This window comes from Osmerus mordax, chromosome 15 (genome assembly GCF_038355195.1).
Source record: "Osmerus mordax isolate fOsmMor3 chromosome 15, fOsmMor3.pri, whole genome shotgun sequence".
Classification (NCBI taxonomy): Eukaryota; Metazoa; Chordata; class Actinopteri; order Osmeriformes; family Osmeridae; genus Osmerus; species Osmerus mordax.
In genome coordinates, this window is record NC_090064.1 from 1,920,855 (window position 1) to 1,942,532 (window position 21,678).

The window sequence follows — 21,678 nt, forward strand, 5'->3', positions numbered from 1 at the left end:
CTGTGTGGTGCTCCCTCTCTCCCTGACATGTACTGTCGCTGCTCCTCCCTCCTCCAGACCACGACCCCTCCTACCCCACGCTGACTTCTGTCCCAGCCCTCCTCGCCCTCAACCCCATCACCCCACAGCCCTCCTCCCTCCTCTAGGCCTGCAGGCAACGATCGCCATGGCCTCTGAATTATTCCAGATCAGCATGATGATTTGCGATAACTTTTAAAAATGGCAGATGCTCAATGTTTTTCTGCAGGAGCGTCAGCGTTTGTTCATTTTGCTGTGGGCCACCCTCGCTCCTTGAGCTCCCATGATCCCACTGACCACAAAGCTCCCTGTCAGTGCACCCATCCATCATTATCCCCGCTCTGGCCAGAGAACCCCATCCAGACCCCATATTTGTTAAATTTGTCATCAGTGGTTTCACTTACGGTTTCTCATGGCTGTGCTTTGCAACTTCTTTCACTGCCCCAACCTCTGGCTGGCACTCGCCACCCCTACCTCTGTGTCTTTGTTTCTCTCCAACAAAGTGGTCCAGGGCTTCATGATTGGTCCTTTCACTTTGCCTCCATTTCCAGTCTACCGGGGAGCCCCATCGGCGTAGCCATGAGAAAGTACTCCAGAAAACAACAGTTAATCATCGATGTTTCAGCGCCCCAAGTCAGTAAGGTTGCACCTGGCTCTCATTTGCTTTTGTCTTCCAGTGAGCGTCACCCTCCACGATCTCACAGTCTGTCCCCCCTCACACTATCCGCATACTGGGCAGCATTGCACTGCTCCCGTTACTTCCACTCCTCCCATTGAATATTGTTCCCTCTCTCGATTTATTAACCATCACAATGTCAATAACCACCTCTCCATCCGGACATCCACAAGTTTACCTCAGCAAGATTAGTTGTTTATGCTAAGAGCTTCTTAAGAAGCTCTTAGCGTTAAGAGCTTCTTAACGAATCTGGGAAACCCGGCCCTTATCGCTTAAATCACTAATGGAAAATGTTAGCTGTCTTCACAGTTGTGTAGACAAGGCTTTCGTGAACAGATAAACCAATTGCAGCGCTCCCTTCCAGTGGCGGTTCTACATTGAATTACACGCGAGACGCCCTTCGCCCCCCCCCCCCCCCCCCCCCCCCATTGAAATCAAAAGGCTGTTATGGTAAGACCGATTATGTTCTATACAGCTAAAACAGCCTGGGGTCAAATTGACACCAAACATAATAGGAGGGTTACATAAACATGCCCTTACACGCTAAATGTCTGTTATTACATGCTACATTAATATAACTTTTAGGGAGGAGCACTTTTAGTTATGACGTTAAACTAGCCTATACTTTGTCACGAAATATAGTTGTAGCAAAATAGCAAATGTTCGTCTTTGAAACTACCTACAGATTTGAAAATTCCGTTGGCTAATTACAGGGCCTAATCTAAATAATGAAAATAAATAATAACTGAACTTGTAACAGTTTTGTTGCAAAGCACACTATTATGGTGAAATGTTATCTTGTGTTTGTTGAGTTAAAACCGAAATATTGTTGTTGCATAGCAAGCATCATAGCAAAAAGGCTAACAAACGTAAGAGTTAGCCTATACCCACCAATTAACATTAGCCCTTCATTCATGACATGGATACCGTAATAATCATACAGAGACATATTTGCATACCTTTATCTTTTTCTCGTTTCTCCTCTTCTTTTCTTTTTTTTCGAAATTGGGCACCATCCTCACCTCCTCCATCACCGTCTGGTACGCTGCTGCCACTGCCAAGGACAAGAGCAGACTGCAGCGTATCATCCGTACTGCTGAGAAGGTGATTGGCTGCAATCTGCCTACCCTCGAGGACCTGCACACCTCGAGGACCCTGAGGCGAGCGAGGAAGATTGTGGCCGACTCCTCCCACCCTGGACACTCCCTGTTTCAGTCACTCCCCTCCGGCAGAAGGCTGCGGTCCATCAGGACCAATACCTCACGCCACAAAAACAGTTTCTTCCCTTCCGCTGTTGGCCTCTTCAACAAGGCCAAGGGACCACACTGACTCTAATGACTTATTGCTTAAAACACACTGCTTTTGCACTGCACCACAACATGGTATCTTGTACATTTGTATTTTTTGTAATATTTGTATTTTTGTATTTTTATATTGTAATTTACGGCAACTTATATTTATCCCACTTAGTACTGCTAGTTTATGTACCCTTAGTATAGTTAGTCCACATATTTAAATTTTAGGTATATGTTTATTGTATGCACCTTCCTGCCAAAGCAAATTCCTTGTCTGTGCAAACTTTCATGGCGAATAAATCCCTTTCTGATTCTGATTCTGATTCTGATGGCTTACTTGACCTTTTCCAGTCCATCTTCTTTGGCACTCAACAGTCAACAGATTTCCCATCCCCCCAACACTGTCACTCACGACCAGAAGTCAAGACTAAACCAATTCACCTTGGTGACCACAATCGTTTTGTGTTACATATTTTTATTAGCCATTTCACACAATAAAAAAAAACTAAAATGTGCAGGAACTTTAGGCCTATATTTATAATATTATGAATGAAATGTGCGTTATTTGGAAGAAAGTCGAGGTGCAACTGACTTTAGCCCACTAATTTAGAGTATTGCACTATACAGTGGACCCCCCCCCCCCCACCCCCCCTTGTCCGTTCCATTTGGGAGACCCAGTCAGGTGAGCTGTCTGTCCCCCTCCCCTTTTTTCACACAGCTTCTGTGCACGGCACCTTCTCAGCAAGCAGGGGTGCCAGGGGGGGGCGCCAATTTGCCAATTCCCCACACAGTGAAATGATAGAAAAGAGAAAACCGCTTCGCGGCACAGAGATTTTTATTTATTTATTTTATGCCCCCCACGTGACATGAAAAAATGCCGCCCCGGGCGCCTGCCCGGTCCGCCCCTGCCTAAAACCGCCCCTGCTCCCTCCTCAGGCACTTAGGAATTCTCTCCTCACGCCCCTGAAACCGGAACTCTTTCCTCAGGCCGGTAATACCTTTTTAGGTTTAGAGGGGCCTGAGGAGGGTGCACTGCAATTGGACCCTTCTTCAACAAATTGACAAAGTTTAGGCTGTGCTGTTGACTAATAGGGTAATATGAAAACCAACCAAGAAACCTTTGGAATTTGTTTGTTCAATTTGTTTGAAAGGTTTAAAGGTATGTTCAAAAATAATTATGACACTTTTGACATATTTGCATAGCCTTATTGTAACATGTATTACCAGTTGCAGCTCAAAACTATAATGTACTGTTTCAGGGTTCTTGCAGGTTTCAGTTAGTCAAATTTAAGACCTTTTCAAGACATTTTAAGACCATAAAGATCGAAATTTAAGACCTACACAACGCATCACCCCAAAAAATATTCAAATCAAAGAAATTCTGAAAAAAGCATTTTATTTCAATGAATTCAGTCATTGAAAAAGGATAAATTTAATTTACAGATAAAACAATCACATTAGTAATTTTTGAATATTTTTTGGGCAAAGTTTGCAGCGAGCCTTGTACTTGGAACTGGGTACCGCTTGTAACCAACAGCGGAAATCGCTGTGATCTAGCCATGTCTCGTTGAAAGTACACTTTCCCATTTTCCACACGTAGCCGAACTTTAACAAACTCTGTGGAAGCGCAGACTTATTTCGCGGGCAGGTATTGCATTTATAACAGGATTTGTAGTTTTATCACCGTGTACATACCAACACCAATATCCCCCAGAAAGAACTACAACACACCGAACCAACGTTCTGAGGGCAGCGTTCTGCTGGTTTTGTTTGTAGAGCTCCGCTTTGTAGGCTGCGACTCAATACTTTTTTGCTACTTTGTCATAACTTTCTGCGGCCAGCGGTTCTGGAAATGAACGAGGGTAAAACCTTTTTTAGACCTGCCCAAATGAAATTTAAGACTTCGGATGAAAATCTGGCCGTTTTTAAGACGTTTTAAGGACTTAAATTTAAAGTTCCGAATTTTAGACTTTTTAAGACCCCGCGGGAACCCTGTGTTTTTTTAATAAAGTAATTCAATTAATATTGAGCAGAATTAAGTTCAGCCTATTGGTTCGACCTGCCACAACGGTCCCAATTTCTCATGTGGCCCTTTGGGGAAATTAATTGCCCATCCCTGCTTTAACGGCAGTTATGTTTCGTGTAGCTCATGCTAGCCTCTAACTTAGGGTTAACATTAACTATTGAGTATCCACTGCATTGAACTGAATAACGCTATCTAGCTAATCGAAAAGTCAGAGCGAATTAGAAGTTTCTTGAATAAAATAAGCAAATATTCAGTTACTACTCTGCCCATTTCCCGTCACATTTTTATTCAGATGCTGATTTACAGGTACCGTTCACCTGACATAAGAAAAGTAAAAACACGGTTGTGAAGTTTTTCCAGCTCTCTTGGCATCTCGCAATGACTTGTGGGATATCAGATGCGTTCTTGCTGGCCAAGTCACAAACCGATGCTTTCTCGATAAAAGGGGCGGATCAAGAACACGTCTGGGTATTTTTGGCGTTCTTGGTGACTTGTGTTCTTTGGACTGGAACCGTACTTGGGCAATGAATGAAGACGTCAAACAAGTTTGCAAGAACGGAATGATCGTACTGCATCCTCCTGTCCTTCGAAGTTTGTTCCGAACTTGCCGGGTTCGAACTATCAAGTACGCAAGTCCAAACTTGACGTACTTGGTATTGAGAAAGGCCATAGGTACTTAGCTAGAACTTAACTTTCCAGTTATGTTTGGTTACTACGTCTTGCCCAGGACCTGATGCAAGTGTAGCTAATATGAACCTCATGTCTCCGTGGTGCAAACAAACATCAATACAAATTTAGTGTCAAACTAACTTGTTTCAACATATCGTTTAGTGTGGATTATGAACCCTAAATTAAGAGGATATGTACGCTCAGCTGGTGCAACAGGCTCTGGTCTACAGGGACTTTTCAATTCCTGCTCGGTCTACAGGGAGTGGGATAGGGTTGGTTGCTGTAATCAGGTCAGCTCTAGAACAGATGGAGGAATTAAGATCATGTGACCCCAACATCATAAACACATAATCACACTATCTCTCACCCTCTCTCTCCTTCTCCCTCTCTCTATATTGCTCTACGCTCTATCATACCCCTCTTTCCGTGTGTCTAAGACTGTCTTGTTAATATAAGCTTTGTGTCTATTCTTTGTGTCTATGGTGTGGTTATTGCATGTAGACCCCATTTGGAGTTAAGTTAAATGTAAGTCTGGTAAAGAGCATGTTGAGGGAGTTAAGTCTGGTGAGGAGCGTGTTGAGGGGGTGGGAGTTAAGTATGTTGAGGGAGTTACTAGCGCAGCACATGTTGAGGGTGAAGATCGGTGGCTGAGTACGTCCATTGTGTGTGTGTATGACCGCTGTCTCACCTTTGTGACAGCGAGTGGCTTGTTACATTGTTTATCATAAACAACAGTGGCAGGTGTCAGCATGGTTCTATGTGGACTGTGTGTTTATATCAAAGTGAGATGGGATCCATACCTGCCTAAGCCTATTATTGTCAATCAGTGGCTCCTGACCCCCACACACACACACACTCACAAATACACAGGGCGTAGATGACATAGCAAAAACATGTTTGCTTTCATGTGAGGCGTCTAAACATCGCTCTCAAAACACATACACACTAACATGCACACACACCAATCTACTGTTTTATCTCCATGGATACCTCAACAATAGGTTTAATATGAACCCAGACTGGCAATGGATGGAGGGACTGACAGGGAACGGTGGAGAGATAAAGGGGAGAAAGGGCTACTTACAGAGAAAGAAAGAAGTCAAGCTCAGGCTTAATGCAGCTGACTGCAATCAGAATTGGAGGGATAGAGGAAGGAAGGATAGAGGAAGGAGGGGAAAAGAGATAATTAGATGGAGAGAAATAGAGGGATGATAGGACACAGAGGTAGAGAGGAATGATGAGGATGGAGGACAAAGGTTCCGTGTATCTCTGTCAGATCCCTAAGGAGGAGCATGAGGAGAGGTGACATGGCACGCAACACACACAAGCACACACATGCGTACACACACACACAGAGTGTACATCTATATCTGTTTCTCCCGCTCTACCCTCCCCTGTTCAGTACTGTATGGCATCACCATGGCAGTAGGGCGTTGATGAGGTCCCAGGACGGGGTAGGAGTGAGCGGTGTTCTCCCAGGGGTGAGGCACAGACTTCACCCCGAGGGTGAACACTCCTGTTTGTCTCCTTGACACACTCACAGGAACATATACCATGTTGACAGTGTGCCCTTATCAGGGGCATGGTCCCCGTGGTGACTATAAAATCCTTAATCTACCTTCTCTCTCTTTGGTTGCATGGCAGCAGAATCCATTTCCAGGAAAGAGGATTGCAATGAAAACAACAAAGACAGCTATACGATGGAGGGAGAGGGTTAGAGAGAGAGAATGCTAGACAGTCCTAGAGGTTATTCCCTCTCCCACTAAGCTGTGGTCTACTTCCCTACACTTAAAGAAGTTAATTGTTTCTATTTTAGATGAGTCTAGTTAAAGAATAAGAAAAAGTCAAAAGTGGCCTAAAAAGGATATTTGGATTCCAGTAAGCCGAACATGTATTCTATAAATACTGATGGACCCATTTCATCCATGCTGTGTGTGTGTGTTTGTGTGGGTATGTGTGTGTGCTCCTGGTCAGAGAGCTTATAAACAACATGAAGCTGCTACTGAGTTCCAGGAAGTTTGGACCCCCCTTATCTCTCATCTAAATTGCCCAGTCATCAGCTGCAGGGGAACTGAGCTGAGTGGTACTGCCACCTCCTGGCCACCAGAGGGAACAGTGTGTTGTCATGTCCTCTTCAGCTGCATCATGTCAGCTGAGGAGTTAACCCATGAGCTGCCCTGGAAGGTCTCGCTGTGCACACACACAGGGCTGTGCAGTAGCATGCTAGGTGCTAGCAGCCTAGCTGAGAGCAGTCATGTTTCTGGGGCGCTGTTCTAAAGGGAAATCACTGGGACAGAGAACGGAGTCAGGAGACACTAATTACAGCCTAGGGTTAGTCAGAGCACCTGCTCCACAAACACCACCAGGTGCACCCACATGAGTGGAGCTAAACATCCACAATTGGTATAAGTGCCACTCAACCCTGCGGTGGCCTGTTCACCCACGCTCTCTCTTCCTCCTAACTTCCTGCAGAGAAAGTGTTTTTCTGGTTTGATATTTTCTGAGGACACACACTCCAGACCAGTCACACATCTTACCAACATAGAGACAGATTAGTTAGTCTCACTCACTCACACGTCATGGCCAGCCCTGGACTGGGCTTAGGTGCCCTGAACAAGAAGCAATTGTTTAAACCAAGACATAGTGATCTAGTCAACATAATAAAATGTTCACTACAGCTTCAGGCCGTGTTCACACTTGACTTCTTTTTTTTTTTTTAAGCGCTGCCTTCAGCGCCTTTTGAGCACCCTTTGAGCGATTTCAGCACGAGAATTCTGAAACCTGAACAGGAATCTTACATTCTAGCGATACATTATTATCCGTTATTTTCTGTTGGTTACTTATTGATAGCTAGCTACTATGGCGAATAAAATGCAATTCCTTGCTTTAGCTTTGGCGTTTGAGGAGCCATAGCCTGGTAACTAAGGTAGAAGGTTACTAGGGAAGGTACACGCGTACCTACTCTCCTTGTCCTGATTGGTCAGTTGTCAGAAAGGCACTTGACGTCACCCAGCGCTTTTTTGAAGAGTTGAGAAAATTGAACTCAAAAAGGCGTCGGGCGCTGCGCTTTTTTAGAAGTTTTTAAAAGGCGACCGCTTTTTAAAAAGGCGTCCGCCTTTTTCCTTTTCACATAGGGTTGTATGTAAAAAGGCGCTGAAGGCAGCACTTTTTTCTGAAAAAAGAAGTCAAGTGTGAACACAGCCTCAGACATCCCCTTAAAACATTAGTAAAGATGAGAACCATTGTACTGCTCTTACAACCGCGTGTGTTCTAGAACACCATCAATGATGCTCCAAAGTAAAGACATCCTAAACATCCTACTTCCATTTTGTAAACGGCGCTGTTAATGACAAGAACAAACACCACAGCTGTTTATCAGTATAACATACAGTACCAGTCAAAAGTTTGGACACAAATGTGTCCAAACGTTTGACTGGTACTGTATATATATGGATCATTTCAGTATAATGAAACTGTTCTACAATGTTTTGGTCTTCAGCGGCAGATCTAGCCTCCACTCTATGGGTCGTGCTGGCTGTGTTTGGTCCTCAGATGCCCTTCGTTGTCTCAGGCTGCTCTTGCTTGGCCAGCTCCATCTTCTTCATCTGGTAGAGCTTGAGGAGGTAGTCGTCAGGGGCGATGCCCTTCTCCTGCAGCTCCGCCATGTGTCGCTCCAGCTTGGCAGAGGAACGGGCACTGCCCACCTTCCTGCCAGCCAGGTAGAGATGGAACTCCGTATAGCTCATCAGCTGACACGAGTCCTGCTCACACAGGCTGGGCAGAGACCCCGCCCCCAGCCCCAAGAAAAAGCGCAGCCCTGACACCGTCTCCAGCTCTGATAGGCTGACCTCAAAGTCCTTCAGGGGTCGCTCAAAGCCTATTGAATGGTTGGGGACCACAAAGGCACTTAGGGCTATGGGTCTAGATGCTGATTGGTCGGTGTTGTTCATGTTTCCAACGAGGATGACTTTGAAGAGGTGGGTTGGCACGGCAACGTCATCTCTTCCAATAACCTGTAGAGACAGAATTATGATGTAACTGGTCGAGGAAATAAATTCTCTCTCCATCTACAGATTTGTATGAAAGGTACATGCTGTGTAATACTGCCCTCAAATGGATAAAAGACAGAACTGCAATATGACCAACATTCCATTATAGTCCCTCCAGTCTCAGCAAATAATACACATCAATGTACTACTTTAACAATAGGTGGTTTTCTTGAAGGCCTGGGTGCTGTCTACATAGCTGAGGCTACCTGGTATGTCACCATCCTTTTCCCATCATCCTGTTCTTCGGGCAGGGCCAGCGGGCCTGAGACAATCCACACATCCTGGAAATGCTTGGTCAGATCCCGGCAGTACATCTCCAGCCTACACACATACACAACAACCAAGCAACAGATTTGTCCGGAGTGGAACCCTGCAATGTTCTAGAGTAGGGTACCTACCTGTTCCAGAACGCAACGATGTTCTAAAGCAGGAAACACACCTGTTCCAGAAGCCAGCGTTGTTCTCATAGTTCTGAGGCACGATGTTGGACAAGTAAAATGTCTCAGCCATGGACTGCTGCAGACACACAAGAACACACCAGCCTGACTTGGGCAGAGGTGCTGTGTGTGGTTCTATGTGTGCGTTTTTGTTTGTGTGATTCTGTGTGTTTGGTTTTGCACCTGTGGTTGTGTGTGTGCGGTTAGGGGTGCAACAATTCAACAAGCCCACGGTTCGGTTTTTATGGGTCCCGGTTTCGGTTCGGTTTGTTTAGCATATTAGGTGGAAGTCAAAGTTGTTGTTTTTTTACCATTTCAGTGTTCTCTGTATTTTCGGTGTATTTTCTGTATATCCGGCGTAGATGCCCCATCATGTTATATGTATTACCGTTAGCATACTTTACACATGCCGAGCTTCGTATGATTTGCCTCTCTCCAGCAGTGTTGCGAACTCCTCAGTAAGGAAAGTAGCAGTGCTGCGTGAGGCTATAGTGAGACTGACCGCCTGTGAGTACTTTGGAACGGCGGTCGATCCGTACTTTCATGTCAGAGTCTCTAAAACACCAGCAAGTCTCCAACAACATCGGAAAAAGTCGCTAGATTTGTCGGTAGTCGCTTTTGACAATAAAAGTCACCAGGAGGGTTTGGAAAGTTGCCAGATATAGCGAGAAAGTCGGTAAGTTGGCAACACTCAGACCCCCACCCCTCGCCCCTTGGCTTGAGGCAATGGCCTCGGTGGATGTAGGTGGTATTGCATTTCCGGTTAGGCGTTTTTACTCTATTAACTCCAGTCAACATATCCAAAACTATATCCCCCAATAATTTTTGCTCAACATTTTTAGCCAATTCCCTGGCCTAAATACATCCACTGCAAACATTTATCATATTCTCATGTAGGCCAGCATGTAAACCAGAAGATACTATTTTAAAAGAAATTCCTGGATTAAAATAATGCCTCATGACAGTTTGTATGAAAATTGTACAAAATGGTCATTTCACACTAGCATTTAATTATCGCGGCAAACAATTACACTGCACTTACTGTAATTAAAGTAACATAAAAGTCAAAATAAAAATACCTGTAATTATTACTTGTGAACGAATATCGTTCACAAGTAATACTATTCTTATTAATAGTAATAATATTCTTCTGCCAACCGAGTCTTCGGATCAATGATTCGTTCATCTGCCGGGTATGAGTCTCAGAAGAGGAAAAAGAAAGTAAAATGGTTAAATCTGCTTTGAAATACCGTAAATAAACTACAAACATTTACGGTATTTCAAAGAAGATTTAACCATTTTGTAATGAGCGTTATTATGTTCATGGCATGACAAACGTAGTTATAGCCTAATATAAGTAAGGGATAATGCCCGACGAGGTGTCCAATATCACCTGATAATGGACGATGCGGATGTTACGTCCTTCTGTCTGTTTCAGTGTGCCTTGAGCGTGTTGGTGTTCTCTGTGTTGTGTTCCTGTGTGTGTTCTGTTCTGTGTGTTCCGCAGTTGGTGCTGGTTCGCCCCTGGTTTTCCGCTCATCCATGCCTCCCTCCCTTCCGTGATGCCGTTCACGTGGGTCACACTTTGGTTAGGGCACCTGATTAGTGTGCCAGGTTAGTTTAGTTTTGTGTGTGGTAGATTAGGACAGGTTAGGGGTGGGTACTTTATGTTTGTTTCTTTGCACAGTTGGCAAATTAAGAGTTGAGTAGTGAGTGACGAGTGGTTGTCAAATTGTAATTCTATAATCTCGATAAATTTTTTAACAACTGGCGCGAGACAATAAAGTGAAGATGGCAGCAAAGTAGAGCTACGAGCTCAAACGGAAGCAATTTGTTTATGGAACGAAGATGCACTGTGTCGTCTGTCGTATGTTCCCGTCTAAAGCAGACAAAAGTGGATCTTTTGGCACAGGCACCGACAATCCCTGACCAGCCATGCTAGCAGACAGCACCTGGTTTGCGTGACAGCTAAGCGGATGATTGACAATCCATCTTCCAGGCCGTTGACCATGGGCGTATCTAGCCCTATTTTCATTAGGCCCCAAATTTGTTTAATAAAAAAAATATACATATTTATATTTTAAATCTAAATGTGTTAATTTCTCTTCCTAAACCCCACTACAGGACACTATTTAAAAGGATATTTTAAAAAATTTCTTCTGGGGGAACATGCCCCCAGACCCCCCTAGTTTTGCTGGGTCACAGGAAAAACTATAGGTTTTATCTAGGGGCTTAGCCCCCCCAAAAGCGGGAACCTAGATTCACCCCTGCCGTTGACCATGCTGGTCATGAATTTAACTGAGATGCCCATCGTGTTATTGCACAACTTATAACAACGGCATATCACGTAATTAAGACGGGCCAGCCGTTCCCCCAGGCTATTGAACTGCAGCAGAAGAATGGTGTCGACTTGGGTACTTAGTATCATACTGATGAAATGCTATGGAAGCTTTTATATATTAGCATTGAGGGACCAGAGGTTTCAGTTTCAGCCTGACAGAGTTGTGCAGAGATGGCTGTCAGCAGGGAAGAGAGCACGTCATGTTTGAGTTTTATCACTAGAAATGTGATTTCATTTTTGTTCTTTTTATATCCAGGATGTGTTTAATAAATGGTTAAACATGTTAACAGAATAACACAATTTATAAGTCTTTGGTTTTGTTGTAACAATGATAAATTACAACTTTTGGAGGGGGGGCCAGTAAAAATTGTCTTGGGGCCAGTAAGTTTCAAACCCACTGGCTCGGTGGGGCCAGTGCCAACAAATGTTAATGTTGAGCCCTGTATTGTTATGGTTATGTAACGTTATGCCAGGTAAAACCACAATGATGGCATTAACAATAACAAAGCTAGTAATAGTAAAGCAACACTCATCATCATTATAATAGTAAAATATTTATAGGCTTATTTAATTTAGCTTGCTTTGCCGATCGACCTAGAACAACGACAGAGCCAGATATTCAAGTTTACAGTTTCTTTAATCCGACACAATACTTAAGCAGTCATACTAAAAACACAAAGCAAAAAGAACAACGTATATTTGGTGAGTCTGAGTCGTATGTGGAATGTATGTCCATCTAGAATAGGCCTATATTTCTAAAAACCAAGTGAAAGGAATACTATACAGTACTAATAACATAAATTTTCGTAAAGTTCACATGACGTATCTGCTTCTTGATCGGACTTGTACCCAATTTGTACCCAATTTTCCCCCCACCCCTAAAAAAAAATGTTGTTTGGCTATTTTTGGTACATGTTTTAAATTGTCGACTAACTTCAATTATTTTTTTCTTTTCAATTTTCTTTTAGCACTCCCGCTTAACTGCTTCTCAATCTTGCTACACTGGTTCTCCCCATAGATCGCTCTCCTCCAGCCGCAGCGCTTCAAGTCACGTGACTCTCGCTCGCAGTGTCCGCGGCGTAGAGCTGGCAAGCCGCAAGCGGCATTTGTGCAGGCAGCTACTAGACTACACAAACACTGTTTTTGACGTGATTTAACATAATATATTGATCAAACAAGTTGCAATAAAGTGCTCACAATAAGGAAAGTAAGGACTGCGTTCATAACGTGATATAACATTTTAGTTGACGTTGTCCAGGGCCCCTTAGATGTAATGTGCTCCTGGGCAAGTGCCCAGTTGCCCTAATGGTTAATCCGGCCTTGCTTATACCCCATTCTGCCACTGCAATGCCTTAGCTCACACGCTCCCGCCTGGTTGTCGCAAAGTATGACGTTGTACAGCTAGTTGCAAGCGTGCACGAGTCTAGCTAGGAAAAAGGCAAACCACTGTTCTGCGCAAGACCGGACGAGCCGGAACTGGAAAGATGGCGCGGTCCGTTTCGCGCTCTCGCTTGCCTCACTGCGCCACTGAGCACTTTTCATAGAAATGAATGGGGACGCAATCTTGGAAGAGAAGCTGTGTCTATTCAATAAGTCTATGGCAACACTGCTCTCCAGTTCCTTCCTGTATGTGACTCGTCATTAATATACTGACAGTTCATTGGACAGGTACTCTCCGGGAAAGGTTACGGGAAAGGGGAAGGACAAAGGGTGTTAGGTAGTGTTTTCTCGTAGATCCTAAAGACCGCGGCTTACATGTAAAAAACGAACAGTGGTTTGTGTGTTGAACAATTCGTTTTTTTGCGGTTCGGTTTTGCACCCCTAGTGTGTGGGGTGCTTCTGTGTACGTGGGGCTGTGTGCATTGCTCTGTGTGTGGGGTTCTGTATGTGTGGTTCTGTGTGTGCGTGATTCTGTGTGTGTGTGTGTGGTTCTGTGTGTGGTTGCTCCTACCACGGAGGCCTTGTTGTCTCCAGCCGGAGCCATGTGACCTCTGGACCATCCGCTGCCCAAGTAGTCATCATTATGAGCAGTGAAGGGTTCTGGGATACCGGGGTCTGGCCGGAACTTACACTGTTTCCTGTCAGCTTTGCCTAAAACAAACACAGAGTACGTCACAATACCAAATATACGGTGGCCGACATGTGCAAACGCCCTGCAACTTAAGAAAACACATGCAAATTGACAAAACACAAGCAAGGAAAGGAAAGCACGCAAACCCCGAAAACAAATGCAAACAGAAAAACGCTGCATCCAGGTTACACAACGGAAGTGATCCAGGCCTCTAGGGGGAGCGCTAAGTGGAACAGCTTGATTTTCGATCCAGAGAGAGCAGATGAGAGGTTTGTTTTGGAAACGGGACCAAAAGTGAAGTAAAAAGGCGACATAAAAAGGTTAGTATTAATTTTTACATTTGGCAATCCTCTTTTACAGTATTTTAAAAGAGCGTTTCCAAAACAAACCTCTCATCTGCTATCTCTCTCTCTCGCTCTGTGGGGTCTAAAATCAAGCTGTTCACTTAGCGCTCCCCCTAGAGGCCTGGATCACTTCCGATGTGTAATCTGAATGCTGCGTTTTTCTGTTTGCATTTGTTTTCGGGGTTTGCGTGCTTTCCTTTTTGCAGCGCGTTTCTATATTTGTATGGAAGCAAATCGTTACCAAAATTTTAAAGAATGTGGCTGCATTATTTGACTCAAATGAAATTAGTAATCAATCATCCTATTTGCATTTTAGAACGTGGCTGCAAAATCGTGACCACAATTCAAATTCAAATGCATTTCCAGAAATGCATTTTCATTTTAAGAAGGTGGCTGTAAAATCGTGACCACAATTCAAATTCAAATGCATTTGCAGAAATGCAAAATGAACGAAAAAGCATTCTGAGCGGCGCAGCAGAGTGACGTCAGTAGCCGCTCTTCTTCAGCTCCCTGCTGACCGAGCTATCCATCTTGTTCGGTAGGGGGCGGTGTGCACATCTGCATTGCATTACATTGCAAATGTGCTGGGAAATTGATTGAATTGCCGGGTCTTTAGAGCAGCGTTCCCCAACCGGTGCCCACCGGTCCGCGTACCGGTCCGTGGGTCATTTCGTACCGGGCCACACAGAAAAGAATTAATAACATTATTTCCTTTTAATTGATTATCAAAGTCTGAAAGACGTTTTATTCTGAAAAATGCATGTGTTTTCTTAAAAATTGCAGGGCGTTTGCACATGTCGGCCACCGTACAAATACAATTCACATACATAGCCTACTATATACCTGGAGTGGGCAATTAATTTCCCGAAAGGGCCACGTGAGAAATTGGGGCCGTTGTGGCGGGCCGAATCAATAGGCTGAACTTAATTCTGGTCAATATTAGGTATTGGGACGCACTGAGACATTCCTCAGACCAATGCCTTAAGCGTGTCTCACTGTACAGGTCCTCGGACCATCAATGGAAATCTAACAAGCTACCTAGTAGTTTCTGGTCAGACAGGTGTTCGGCCACCCACCGCGGGGTCTTCCGGGCCTGGTCGTATGACAACGTGTGGTTGGCATAATACCGGACCTCCGCGCCGGTCACCGGAAAACCGTAGCGGCCAGTGTCCTGCTGGACAGGAGTAGCTAAAGAGGAACGTGAACAGCGTAACATCAGCAACTCGCTCACTAGGTAGATGCCAGTAACATAATGTTTGACAGTGGTAGTTACCAGGGTTCTAAATTAACAAATGCGGGTTAAAATTCATTTTGGCGGGTGTTAATAAAAATCCACTAGCCAGTTTGGCCGGTGATACATGAGGCTCTGTTCTCGGCATGGTTCTTGGTCATTTATCCCCCTGGCAGTACTTCCTAAGTTTCCCATGAACACTGTGCCGTAATGCTACGTGATAACGTTTTATACGCCCATTGGCTGCGCGCAGTTGAAGTGAAACCGGCGCGAGAAACCGTGGAAACGAACGGAGCTTCCACCAGAAAACACAAGGAAGAAGTAAAACGAAGCATAGCGGATCATAGGAGGTAATAAGAGCTAGCTAGAGTAGTAAAGTAAAGTAAAAAGTTAACTTAATGCGGCGGTGGTTAGGACAAACTTCTGGGGGCGAAAAATGGCGATTTGATTTGATAGCACTAGAGAAACGAAGAAAACTAGAGAGGGTACAATTTCTGGGGAAATTGTAGGGTGTGCTTGCTTGCGTCGGTTGCACAGGGGTCCGTTTTTGAATGACATTTTTACAACTGATTTATGTATATTTTATATGAAAATGCATATTTATTTAGTGGAAAATCGCTCATTCATAAAAAGCTCACTGGTAGCGATCATTGTCAGTAACAACGCAAAATGCGATATAGCCCTGTGTGGAGAAGCTGCCCCGGTAAATTGTACTACTACGGTACAGTACTAGTAGACTACTGCTGTGTTCGTCTTGGTAGCGATTGCGTTGGTTGAATTGGATTTAACGTTCCGTTGTACGGTTTAGGCTGAAATTAATTATTTTCATGAACAGATTGGCAACGTTTAGGCTGTGGCAATGAAGTTCAGGTTAGTAGTTAGATAGACTTTTGATTAAGTAAGGGGAGTGCCGAACGTTTGACTTCCTACAGCTGTGTAAATGTTTTTGTAGTGTCTCGCGTAGGCTACAGCATTGCAGTGAGCAACACTGGTTTGAAACCACAGGTAATGATAATTTCACCCACAAATCGTTTACTTGTAATGTAATGTCATAATAAATCCTACAACGAAAATGTATTTGTGAGGAATGTTTATTTTAAAGATTGAAAACAGATGCATCATAGACCACTGTAGTATGTGTTGCCCGGGCAACAGAGGCTAATGTCATGATGCTAATGCTTCAGTGAAATAGTAGACTACCGTTTCCAAAAGTAGATGTGGGCCTACTTCCTTAATAATATCAGCTAATATTGTACATTACATTTCATAATTGTGTTTCACATCACAAAGTAAAATGAGTAAATAGTTATCACCCTGGCGTCTTTGCTTGTGGCGTTCCTGCAGCTGCCTTGCAGTAAAGCTATAGTTAGCCTAGCTATCCCCCAAGTTATTAACAGATGTGAAACGAATGTTCTGCTACAGGTAGTCACGCGTGTTTTCGTGACGTTAGTGACGTAGTGACGTTAGTAATGTCAGTGACTGTGGCTAGCAAATTAGCCACCGTTAGCTTCACTTTTCACCACAAAAACGCAATTTCTACTTAAACCATGCAACAGAACGTAAATAAAAATACAACCAACGCAATCGCTACCAAGACGAACCTTTTGACACCGCCGTTGTGTATGTAGTCCAAATATTGACTGATCCTTAGGGGGGCGAAAATAAATAATAAATAAATATATATGTGAGAGAACAAAGGTTGTGCTCTCGCCGAAGGCTTGAGCACACCCAATAAAATGTAATGCCAAATGGCTGACGGGTCGGGAATGGCTTGTGTTTGACAATGAAAATGTTTTGTAAGGATTGCCGCATGTAGTCTACGCATAAGAAAAATGGTGTTGCTTACTGACACAGTCTAGTGTAATGTAAATACACTGTTCTTAATAAAGAGTATATTAGGTCAGTTTAATTAATGCCTGCTTAGGACAAAACGTTACTGTAAATGCATGGGCAGGAGTCAATCTCATGACGCGAATGGACGTTTTAGCCATTTACAATAAATCGTGTCCTTACTTAGTCACGTGTTGGTGATTTCACATACCCTTGCATCATACTTCTGTGCTTCATTTTACTGCATTTTCTGTGTTTTTCATGCCAACAATGTTAATAAAATGATGAAATGCATTCAGTGAAACTCATAATTGTTCTTATTTTCACCTGAAAGAATTTGGCTAGTGGAAATTCTGATTGGCTGGTAACTTTAGAAAGTTACCAGCCAAATTGGCTGGTGATCAGAAAAGTTAATTTAGAACCCTGATAGTTACCATTTAAACCTTAATCCTACACAAGGACTTTCATAGCGATTACCTTTGTCTGTCTTCCTCGGATCCTCTGTGTCCAGCTGGTAAAGTTTCAGAGCAGCAACACAGGACATTGTGCTAGCGGTGGCACCGCACACAAAGCAACCGACATATTTCAAGAACACATTCGCCGTCATGGCGAGGACTATATAGAATCTTCGTATTTTTTGTTTATTGTGTTTTTTTTAATGTTGCTACAATCGGTCTTCTCTTCGCATTTGTGACTCTTCTTCGAAACAAAGGATGCTTTGTGAACGTCGGGGAAAGTGAGATGTCGCCAACTAGCGAGAGATATATATTGTATATGTTTATTTTCTTGAACATTAAATATGCATGGAATGTTCTCTAAACAGCCAAAGTAGCTACCAAGCTTCAGGACATCACTTAACACCCCCAGTGGCACTATGGTTAACAGTACCAAGTTCACACTGACAAGACCAAAAAGATAACAGGCAACAAAGATAATACTTTAACAGTATTTTATTGTTTACTTTAATATACAAAAAGATAAAATTGAAATAATTCCTTTCTAGTATTTTTTTCTCTACCTGTGGGGGCGTGACTGTCTCCCACTAGGGAGGGACACTACATTCATGTTCTGGCACACCTTGCTGTCGGGCTGCAGCCGCGCCCCCACCACTAAGCGGATGTAGCTCGACTCTGAAAGCAGAGCTCTAAGAAGACCACAGTATAAAGAAAGGATGATCCACGGCAAAAAAAAGAGCTATGTTACAATGATCGTTGAAATGATCCTCTTCCCACGCCAACACCAATAAGGGTGTATGGGGGGTATTTTATATATATATATATATATATATATATATTAATTCAATCGTCCTCTTAGATCGGAAGAGGTATTACTGTGAACCTTATCTCTTCTCTGTAGACACCATCTTATACAGATCCTTTTTTTCCCCGTATATTTATGTTAAATCAGTAGTACAAGTCTGTTCTAGCTACAATAGTGAAACATGTCATACAACAATTACATTTCACAACCCTACTTATTCTGGTGATAAAACCCCTTGAGAGGACAGAAGCCAGTTGAGACCCAGTAGCACAATCTGGTCTCAGCTGGGAGGGTTTGGAAGAAAAAAGACTCAATCTGTACTTTCAGTGTGTGTGTTCACTGTTTGGTTTGTCAATGCAGGGGCTGACAGCTCTTCAGAGAAGGTAAGAAAACTCAACTAAACATTCATTATTGATATAGTAACAGAGCATGGTATGGATCAGGGTTACACTGCCAGACTAGGGGCAGGGATAGAAAGAGAAGTTGGGTTAGCATTAGCAGGTAGCGCTTGGCATTCTGAATGAATATCTCCGTAAGAAGTTTTAATACTAGATCAGGGCTCGGCTGATTGATACGGTCCTCAACATTGGACCACAACAGAGTACGAGGTAATTTGGTCAGTCCAGCACATAATTACACATTCACGACTAGAGCAGACCATCTCTCTGAAAAGCTTGGAAAGAGCAGTACACATAGAAAGATAAGAGAGAGAGACACAGAAGGATGGCAGAGACCAAGAGTGATAGTGAAGTGGCGCAGATGGCGAAACTGAAGGCGATGTTCAACCAGAGATTACCAGTGTTGAGGAGCAACTCGGATGAATCTGCCTCTCTGACTAATAAAGATGGAAATATATCTCAAATTATAGATGTGTGACCATGCCTCTTCTCTGTCTGTCTGAGAGTTTAGTCTGTGACTAGATGGTCTGGGCTCTTCCTCACAGATTAGGTTATAATGCCAGGAGTGGGTGTGGCCTGAGTCGGGTATACTGGTGCAGGAGACCATGTGACACACACAGGAAGTGACAGAGGAAGCACTGTGGCAGTGATTTCCTGTCTCCATCCCCCAGAAGTTACCTTTCCACCACTAAACTTCAAACTAAAAGAAGAAAAAGGAGAAGTGAGAGAAGGTGAAAGGAGGAAGTTTTCACATTGTCAAGGGGTGCATCATACATGAGAACAGCGTGAGGTCCCCTGTTGCTATGACAATAATGTACTAGTAATATAGTACTGTCTCTGACTGTTCTGCTTTAACAACACTGTTCCACTGTGGCTCAGAGGTAAACACTTCATTGAGTACCGGAATCAGGAGACAGCTAACAGCTTTATGTTTACGTCATGCAATGTTGTCATGTTTATCAGTCCGCTGCTGACAGAAGCACAGAGACCAATGAAGCACGCAGCCATGGTTCAGCTCAGAACAACCACTATGATGATGAACATGACAATGAAGAAGACCAAAAGAAAGGCACATGAGAACACAGTCATTCAACGGTCAGAGAAAGTTGTGATGCTGATGATACTGGTAACATTCCCGGAAACAATGTCACCGGTGCTAGATCACTCTGAGCGTCATCATAATCCAGTATCAGTTTTGGCCAATCAACATCTACCCATGGTTCATCCAATCAACATCTACCCATGGTTCATCCAATCAACATCTACCCAGGGTTTATCCAATCAACATCTTCCTAGGGTTCATCCAGCTAACACCTACCCACAGCTTATCCAATCAGAGAGAGGGTGATACACCACTCACTCACCAGACAGACAATACCAGACTTTGGTCTGTTGCAGAGTTTTGATGCAAGTCATTTGGCTACATGGTTATGTGGCAAGAGAGCATCTATCCAGCCAGCCAGTAACTAAGCAACCCTATGCAGAGCTGCAGCATACTGGCAACATCACATTCCAGCTGCTGGCAGGAGCACCAGTTTACCAGGAGACAGGCCATGTTTTGGTTGCTGGTCTACTAGATGTCTAGGTATAGTACAGTGGGGTCAGGAGTAGAAAGAACACAGCTAGGTATTGCTTAACATATTGCTTGCTACATGAATCAATTCTAACTGTTAATTAGATAAATCCTGTTACTGTAAACCATACATTTGTTCCTGTTAAAGATAAAAACACTAACCTGACCGTTTGACACAAACACACCCTGATTGACTACCAAAAAAAGGCTTGAATTCTGCATCCCAGAAGAATTTAAGTCAAGTCAGTGATTCTTGATGGAACCACATGGAACACTAACTCAAACAACTTAGACCAAGAAGACACAGGTCTGATCTATCTGTGGCCTGTAACCTCCACTACTAGAGTGACTTGCCGGTCTGGACAGACCTCAGAGTTATCTGGACCTGGCCATGGACACTGGGTTCATGGTGACAGAGCAAGAGACTCTGAGTCTCTCAGTGCATGCAGACATACAGTTAAGGGATACTGCATGGAGAGACAATACCTGAACATCAAGATGGTATTTATGGCACCATTGAATGTGTAAAATCAGCAATGTATTTCCTGATGTTGCTAGACACTGTGAAAGGAGTGGTGTATTTACTGGTGTTTCTAGAGCTGAAGCCATGGCTCTACTGCCTCTGTCAGTTGCTGTGAGAAATAAGAGGAAAAGTGAGACAGACACGTCCTCAGGGGACATACAACCCCCCTCCCGTTCTTCTTCTCCATAGAATATAGTATTATACCAAACATCATCATCAGAGGTGAATAAAAAAGATCACTTTCTGTTTTAAGTAGTTAAAACACTTTCAAAGGCATGTTGGAGTTTTTTTATAGAAAGAAAAGTAAATGGTTCAGCTCATGTCTCTCGGCTTTCGTTTTGATAACTTCATAGTTTATCTCTTTTCTTTCATTGTCTAGAGGTCACCAGGACTCGGGTGCTATGACGGCTTCAGTGTATGCTGGAAGGGAGAGGATAGTCTATGCAGGCCGACTATCCCAGGAGGAGAGGAGACCAGCACACACACAGAGTATGTGTAATGTGCAAGGACTGGACAGGCAGGATCCCATATGTATATCTATTTACAAAGGAAACCCCTTCACACCGCAGGAAACATGGTAGCACTTCTTCTAAAGAGTTGGGAATTTGGTACTTTTCCCCAAAACTCCCTTACCAATCAATTCATCATAAAAGCAAGAAAAAAATCACGTTAAAATATAGTTACTACAAGTTAACACAACTAACGGAATACATTACAGAAGTACACAGAAAAGAGTCTGAGGTATCTCTGGTCTGAGGTGTTCTGAGGTTGATGAACAATATTGTTTGTTTTTAATTTAGTGTTTGCGTTGTCTTGTCTATGTTCTTGACGTGTTGACGCTGTTCTCTCTCACCTTTGGAGAGGGTGTCTCTACTCAGCCTTGCAAACACTCCTGAACGAGTCCACACATTGCTTCCTTTACGGAGTTGCATGTGTG

General features: G+C 43.5%; 1 protein-coding gene across 1 annotated transcript; it reads right to left on the reverse strand.

Moving 5' to 3' along the window:
* Window positions 1-4,140: 4,140 nt before the first annotated feature.
* Window positions 4,141-17,531, reverse strand: LOC136957948 (nuclease EXOG, mitochondrial-like). The gene is made up of 6 exons (XM_067252162.1): window positions 17,465-17,531; window positions 14,965-15,114; window positions 13,463-13,602; window positions 9,173-9,249; window positions 8,940-9,054; window positions 4,141-8,697 (listed from the first exon to the last, which is right to left on the reverse strand). Exons 1-6 carry the CDS (start codon window positions 17,529-17,531, stop codon window positions 8,233-8,235), a joined length of 1,014 nt encoding a protein of 337 aa, XP_067108263.1. The 3' UTR covers window positions 4,141-8,232.
* Window positions 17,532-21,678: the final 4,147 nt, after the last annotated feature.

What these genes read in the sequence shown, in the direction of transcription:
- LOC136957948 (XM_067252162.1), bottom strand. Translation starts at nt 17,531, where the DNA reads ATGTCCTGTGTTGCTGCTCTGAAACTTTACCAGCTGGACACAGAGGAT. An exon ending in GAGACAACAAGGCCTCCGTG is followed by an intron (nt 9,250 to 13,462) that starts GTAGGAGCAACC and finishes GTGTGTCTGCAG; the next exon opens with CAGTCCATGGCTGAGACATT. An exon ending in AAAGGATGGTGACATACCAG is followed by an intron (nt 8,698 to 8,939) that starts GTAGCCTCAGCT and finishes CTGTCTCTACAG; the next exon opens with GTTATTGGAAGAGATGACGT.